We start from the raw sequence: 7,817 nt of genomic DNA, 5'->3' as shown, positions 1-7,817 counted from the left end.
TAACTATCAATCAACTAACATTCTTTTTATTAAATATATATATATATATATATATATATATATATATATATATATATATATATATATATATATATTTATATGACAATCCAAATTTTACAATACATTATAATATAACATATATATAATTTTCATAAAGTATAAGTATAAAATACTTTATAATCTAATTTAAAAAAAATGAAATATATATATTTTTATAATAGTTTAAGAACGAAAAGTATATTTGATCGTTAAATTTATATATGCATGGTTTTCAATTAAATAAGGCAAATTTTCAAGGCTGAGAAAATTGTTCTTTAAAATTTATATTTTTTTTTTGTGGGAACAAATTAAAAAGGTGTTGGACTAACACCATCATCAACCTTCAATGGTTGAAGTTAAGGTGGAAAGAAAGAATTATGTAAGAAAGCACATTATTAGAAAGTGGTGCTCCATAATGGAACAAGAATCTAAGACCTTATTGAAAGTGAAGTTATGTGTGTATGTATACTTGGAACCTAGACACTTTTGACATTAGGCAATGCCATGGATTTATACCAAAAAAATCAAGAATAATTCAAATGGTTGTGTCTAAAGAGAGAAAGGAATAGATTCTTTGAAAAGAAAAAAAGAAAAAAAAAATCCAACAAATTTAGGCATAAACCTTCAACCCTAATGTCAAATCACTATTTGAAATAAAAATAATTGAAGTTCAATTTAATTAAGACATGTAACCACGTATCCAAATGTTATTGGGGGCATTTAAATACTTAGATTACAAGAGGTATGGGAAAAATTGGTTTTTTGATATCCACCATAATATAAAATAGTATTTTTGTTGGATATTTAATGTGAACAACTTATAATATGTAAGTTGAGATAGAGATGAAGATCCTAGACCACTATAAGTTAGATAATTTGATTTTATGTATTTATAAATTTTATATAAATTATGAAGTTAAAATTACTTATATATATAGGTATTTAAAATTATCCAAATTTATATTTTACAATGCTTATTTTTCTAATATTTTATTTTATTTGTATTGATATTTGGTAATAATTTTTTTAATTTACATTTAAGATAAAATACAGATATCATTAAAGCATAAAATTGACATACAATTACTTGTCATTGGTACTCTTCATCATACTTATATTAATACTCGTGAGAAATAATACTCTTAAGAAAGAATGAAGTTGTAATTGAAAGAAAACATTGTCACATTGAAAAACTTGGACTATAAATCAAAATGAACTTTCTACATTATTATATTGTAGTGTGACAATTGAGATTTTTTTATTAGTAAGAATTAAACATGTCTAAAAAATTAATAAAGAATAATAAATCAGATCTATTGATTAACTTCTTAACTAATATATGATCTACCTTTAAATATATTAGCTATTGAGTTAAATATATTAATTAATATTTTCATTATTGCTTGAAAATTTTGATTATGAAAGTTGAAAAGTCTAATTTGTTTATTTTTTTTTTTTGGAATCTGATTAGGTGATTAGTGATTTTGATTAATTATGTATTGATTACCCTATTATGAAATAAAAATATATGTCATAAATTAGACAATAATAGGTATTGAATTATTTTATGGATTGAAATGAATCCCTTTCATAAACTAAAAAAATTGTTTGATGAAATGTTTAAACACTCATCACACTGAGATGGAGGTTGTGGTTGCTTTTGACCTTGTATTGTGATATATGCTTACATAAGCCTTTCTTATTAAAAATAAGAAAGAATTGGGTGGAATCCAAGAAAATGGTGCCACACAACATGTTTAAATGTCAAACACTTTCTTTCTTAGGAACTTTTTAGGTGTCGTGTCCCTCCATAATCATTGGCATAGAGTGAATCCGTTACCCACTAGTAATATAAATCTCCACCATTTTTATTCTAAACCAATGTCAAAGCTTCCAAATAGACCACTAATATTCCAATACCGACTTTAGTTGGTTGTTGAAGATCATACGAAAAAGAAGACAATGACTTTTCTCATTGATTACAACCTATTTGGGATATACCCATGATCTTTATAATTTGGTCATCATTCACGATAATCTTCATCACATGAAAATTCGTTTCTATTGGTTTTTTCTTTTCATTTCTTTCTTATGTTAGTCAACTATAAACATTCACTTTCTTTACCATAAGTGTTGCTTCAAATAAGGTACTTAAACTTGGATAAAGATAAATTAATCAAACAAAGTACATAAACATGTGTGTCAACCATATTAATAATATGGGACAATTAAGAGCTGTTGGAAGTTCCATTATCTAGATAGATACAAACTTGATTAGAAAATCGTTTTTAAGTCTAACTCAACCCCATACAACCGGCTTGTAAGGTAAGGTTTGCATTACACTTATATATTATAATTTGGCTTTATTAGTCGATGTAAGACTTTCAACACACTCCTTTCACGCTGAGGTATAAACATCTCAAACGTGATAGTAGAAATGAGTAATCCGATAACGATCCGATGAAATTAAAGTGTTCAAGAAATAAGAAGTATCGTTAGAATAGACTTTAACCATGATTTTTATATCATGTTAAGAAGTGGACTTAAACCCTTTACATTACTAGGCATTGGCCATGTGGCTTCTGACGCTATATCCACTGTCTAAACCAATGGTTAATATAACAAAATATGTTAACCTTAGATATATGGAATACGATAAAGGCATTACTATGGTGGGTTCTAGGAAGCCAAACGACATGTCTGGGGTGGTTGTTGACAAAGTCCATTGTCCCAAGCATTGGAATTTGCTTGTTTTCTGTTATTTACAGCCAGTGATACATGTCACTACATTCAATAACGCACTATTGTGTGGGAAAGAAAAAAGGACATGGAAAATGTGCAGAGAAGGTGCATTTCTGAGTCCATTTTTTCCACTGCCACATAGGATTCTTTTCATATTCCAACTCTGCTATTGCTTCCTTCCACATAAATTTCACAACCATATCAAATCACGAAACCAGCACTTAACCACAGACACCAAGCAAATAAAATGAAAAATATTAATTCCACAGGTGGTTTTTATTTAGTGAACAATGAATGCGTGTGATGACATTAAAAATATTATATCAAAGTGCACCATAATGTCATGCCATTATAGGAAAGAAAATAGCACATTATAATTAGTATCTGTGTTTTGAGTGCTTCTGTAATGTCCACCCACTGATTAATTTAAAAGGTTATTTACTAGAATCATTATGATTTAAGGTACACTTAATTGTTTACTGAAAAACTATGTTGTGTTCTTTTCAAACAAAAAAGACAGAAATATGTTATATATCTTTCAACAATCGAAAGGTGTAGCTGTGAAATATATGCCTGGTCTAAGTGACCCTGTGCTTCAAGGTGTTTGATAATTTTGAAAAAGAGAGTGAAAAGTTAATTGCATGTTGCTGATTTGAAGGTAACAAAACTGTGTTTGGTATATGAGTTGAAGATCTAATCACTGATTCAATTAGTAAAATAAAAGTAAAGAAGGAAAATGATGAATGGATATGTTAGTATAATATATATATTAATGACGGTATCTGTGGTTGAAGTCAATGGATTTGATGGTGTGATATGGATGAAGATAAAAAAAGGCAAAAGACTTGGTCAGATAGCACTTTTTTTCTTCGTATTGTCCTGGTCAACGTCGTGCAGGAAAAATCCATAAAGAAAGCTTCCTCTTGATTTACTTTTCGTCTTGGTGTGCTGCTGAGACATCCAAGAACAAACAAAAGACACAGATATCCACCACCACTTTTGCTGGACTTGTCCTCGTCCATGCAAAACTCTTGCAACACCTCCTCTTAATGTTTAATCATTATTCAATGAAGACTTTTAACAAAAGAACTTGCTAAACTGCAAAGGGTGATCAGTAACAGTCCAAAATATCAGAAAGAATCAGTCTTTCTAAGTTGAAACGACTCCTCCTCTTCGATATTCCTTCAGCCAGCAAGCATGGCACATAAACTTCATAATAGCTCGGTTGTTTCCTCAGTATAGTATACAATGTGAAGAACATCACACACAAAGCGGTGTTGATGCCGACAGATATCAATAGTGCGGACACGATCATGTTTTCAAGGAAATCCCAGAAATCAAGACAATGGTAAATAAGCTACTGCAGGAAACACAAACAATGAAAACAAATCTTTTTCAGATTTGAGTTAATAGTGCACAAAACACAACACGACAAAGAACAAGAAACAAACTTCGTAAGTAAACTACTTAAGGTTAAAAAACCCTTTTGGCTCATCACTTTATTTCTTAAATAATCTCTGTTAAGCCAGGTTAATTATCCCACTAGTTTAATTACCATGCTATCTTAGTCAAGTTGGTAATAAAAAAATGAAAATTTTCACATCAGTCAAAGTTAATTATCAGGGTTATGCAACAAAGAAGCAAGTTCACATCACCCTTGTACCTGTTGTACGTATAGCAGCTCTTCTGAAACGCCTTTACCAGCCCCACACTGGCGAGACCTTCTTGGTGAGAAGCAACTCCCGGGAATGGCGACGGCAGCGCAAGAGTCGGCGACGTGGATGTGGTGGTTGTAGCGGATGACAGTGAGGATATGGAATACGATGAAGACATTAGTATAGTAGGTTGTAGGAACCTAAACCCAACATTTTCCTTTTCCTTCTCCACCATGAAGAACAGTTTTGCTCTCTGACGCCAACCCCACCCAATGAAAAGGAAACATATGTTAGTGGAAATTGCATATGCATGCATAATACTTTTCTACTCTTCTCTTCCCATACTCTTTGTCCTTTCTATATAAACACGTAAGATAGCTTTATCTTTGGTATCAAAATGGAGAATTTCGTCACACTTTGCAATTGTAAGAATCTTTACCTTTCTTTCTCTTTTTCTTATCACTGTCTGCTATAGCTCGGTGGCTGATATTTGGCCAGACACTTCCATTCTTTTTTCAACTCAAATGCAAACTATCTATTGCTTTCTTCCTTCCTTTCGACTTGAATCATATATCTATCTTTTAGAAATATAACTATGAATTTAACTTTCGTGTTGTACGATGAGAAAAGTTAAGATAAAGACCAACAAATTCATTTATTTAATGTTTTGGATTACAACAATGTGTTCTCTATAGTTAATTTCTTTGAAAAAGAAATCATATAATTTTTTTTTAATTATTATGTAAAAAATGAAGTTTATATAATCTTATTAATAATTGAAGAATTAATTATAAGTGATTATTTGGTTGGATAAACGGGATAAGAAATTGATTAAGCAAATAAAGAATGGGTACAAGATTTTTACACATATTAATCAATTATATTTTTTTTTGTTTGATTATGGGATTTTTTTTTGAATTTTTATTAAATAAATATAATAATAATAATAATAGTCATTATAAAAGATCAAATAAAATAATATAAGGATAATATATTTTTATCGTTCATTTTTCTCAACTAAACAATTTTCATTTTTATTCCTTTTTCTTTTATTTTCTCTTTATTTATTATTTCTCTCTACCAAACTACGAAGAAATCTCTTACCAACTTAATGCATGTTAATTGTCAAAGAATATATCTATCTTATTCAATGATGATTTTCTTTCTCTTTATGTTTCCATAAAAAATTCTTATTCCAAAATTATAAACAAAAAAAGTTAATTTTTAAGATTGTTTCAATCGATGTAATATACTAGTGTAGTAAAACATTAAAAATTCCATTTAAAAATCCAAACTTTACACTTTTTCAACCTTACCCTGTCTTTTTAATAAACCATATTATTATTATTATTATTATTATTATTATTTGAAGAAAAATATGATGTTCCTTGCACTTGTCCCCCAACCTCAAATTCGGGGTGACATTTGATCTATGTGCATGTATTCATGTATGTATCATATTGAACTTCTCCCTTCACCTAATGCTGGAATCCTGACACACTTATACCTAGTGAAATTCCCCCCTCCCAACACCAAACAATCTAGTTTTATTTCTTCAAGATACGGCCATGTTTGCTGAATTGACATGGCATATATTCTCTTCTAAAAAATAATCTCATAACATAAACAAGTAATTCATTATTTTGAAGTGTTATAAAAAAGGAACTTCTGTATATGTATATATATGCTATTGGTGGTGCTTCTACTGCAAGCCATTATCATGAATAATATTATATTGAGTGTGCACAAGAGATGTTTGTGGAAAAGCTGAGAAGAGTGTGTTGAAAGTTCCAGGTATAGTGTGACAGAGGAAAAAACACAGTGAGGTGGGTGAATGGCAGAGAGAGCAATGGGAGAGTTGCTGAGGGTGGTGATGGTGTTGATGTTACTGATGTTGGCAGCAGAGACAGAGGCAATGAGCAGCAGAAGGGGCAACAAAAGGGGTAAAGAAGAGTCATCTAGGTCTGGTGAAGGGGATTCAATGAGCTTTTGTTTGAGTTGGAGATTGGCAGTGGAAGCAAACAATGTGGTTGCATGGCCAACAGTGCCACCACAGTGTTCCCAATATGTGGAGACTTACATGATGAATGGACAATACGAAAGGGACCTGGATTTGATAGTGGAGGAAATATTGGGATATGTCAACCAAACATTGCTCCCTCCAGATGACATAGATGCTTGGATTTTGGATGTTGATGACACTTGCCTCTCCAACATCTTCTATTACAAAAGCAAAAACTATGGGTATGTGCAGCGATTCTTCAATTAGTTTCATTCAAATTTGTGTTTCTATCACAACTTTTTGTTTTCTTGCAAACCAGATATTGGTCTCTCTGATAAACTAGATTAATTGTTTCCTTTTGTCTTAACTTTGTAACCATCCATCAGTCAAAGAATGGATTTTTATTGATTCAAGGCTGGTAAAACAAGAAGTTGGTGTCTGTGCAGGTGTGATCCGTATGACCCATCTGCCTTTAGGAAGTGGGCCATGACAGGAAGGAGCCCTGCAATTTCTTCTGTGCTGAGATTGTTTAGCATTTTAGTAGACAGAGGGTTCAAAGTGTTTTTACTCACTGGAAGAGATGAAGAGAGTCTTGGTGAAGTTACCAAGAACAACTTGCAGAATCAAGGATTTGTTGGCTATGAACGGCTTATTTTGAGGTAAGAGAAATTGAATTTGCATGCATGCATTTGAGAATGTTGAGGTTAACTTACAAGGTTGTGAAACAAATTGCAGGAGTGCAGCATACAGAGGGAAAAGTGCAGTGAAATACAAATCTGATGTAAGAAAGCAGTTGGAAGAGGAAGGTTACAGGATATGGGGGAATGTGGGAGACCAGTGGAGTGATATTAAGGGAGACTATTTGGGGAACCGTACTTTCAAACTACCAAATCCAATGTACTTTGTTCCCTAATCTTACCATAATTAATTCTTGCATGTTTGAAGATGCCTAATGTTAAGACAACCCTCTTTGTTCATCTTTGTGATTACATCAAGTCTTATGTATAAGTAAGTAATTAGTATCTATGGTACCAAGTGTTCATTATGATTTTTTTTTTCTAGTTTTTCGCACTTATCTTTGATATTCATCTTCTGCTCATCACCAACTCATATGCCTTCGAAGGATCTACAAAGTCCAAAATCTTGAATGCCAGAGTTAAAAGCATGGTGAATGAGACACTTCCATAACTCTAGCACTTCTATCTATTCTTCTATACTGATAAAGACTCTATAAAAACTCTATGAGAAAAAAAAATGTGTTATTATTATCTGGAACCAAACTATATAATTAATAATAGATTAAATTTTTTTAGTTTACGAAAGTTTAACGGAAAATTAAAATTTATTTATATAAATAATTTTATATATATTTTGATTTT

General features: G+C 31.1%; 1 protein-coding gene across 2 annotated transcripts; it reads left to right on the top strand.

Annotated features, from left to right (window-relative positions):
- Positions 1 to 4,840: 4,840 nt before the first annotated feature.
- LOC106773817 (acid phosphatase 1) lies at positions 4,841 to 7,564 on the top strand. 2 transcript variants are annotated; one of them, XM_014660572.2, is made up of 4 exons: positions 4,841 to 4,861; positions 6,231 to 6,680; positions 6,885 to 7,097; positions 7,174 to 7,564. In XM_014660572.2, the coding sequence occupies exons 2-4, from the start codon at positions 6,271 to 6,273 to the stop codon at positions 7,349 to 7,351; spliced, it is 801 nt and encodes a 266-aa protein (XP_014516058.1). In that variant the 5' UTR covers positions 4,841 to 4,861; positions 6,231 to 6,270; the 3' UTR covers positions 7,352 to 7,564. The 2 variants fall into 2 exon arrangements, with proteins under 2 accessions (XP_014516058.1, XP_014516057.1); XM_014660571.2 differs by having other exon boundaries at positions 4,847 to 4,861; positions 6,225 to 6,680.
- Positions 7,565 to 7,817: the final 253 nt, after the last annotated feature.

Source organism: Vigna radiata, chromosome 9, assembly GCF_000741045.1.
Source record: "Vigna radiata var. radiata cultivar VC1973A chromosome 9, Vradiata_ver6, whole genome shotgun sequence".
In the NCBI taxonomy this organism is placed as follows: domain Eukaryota; kingdom Viridiplantae; phylum Streptophyta; class Magnoliopsida; order Fabales; family Fabaceae; genus Vigna; species Vigna radiata.
Note: the sequence above shows the minus strand (reverse complement) of the source record. Positions and strands in the feature narration are given on the sequence as shown.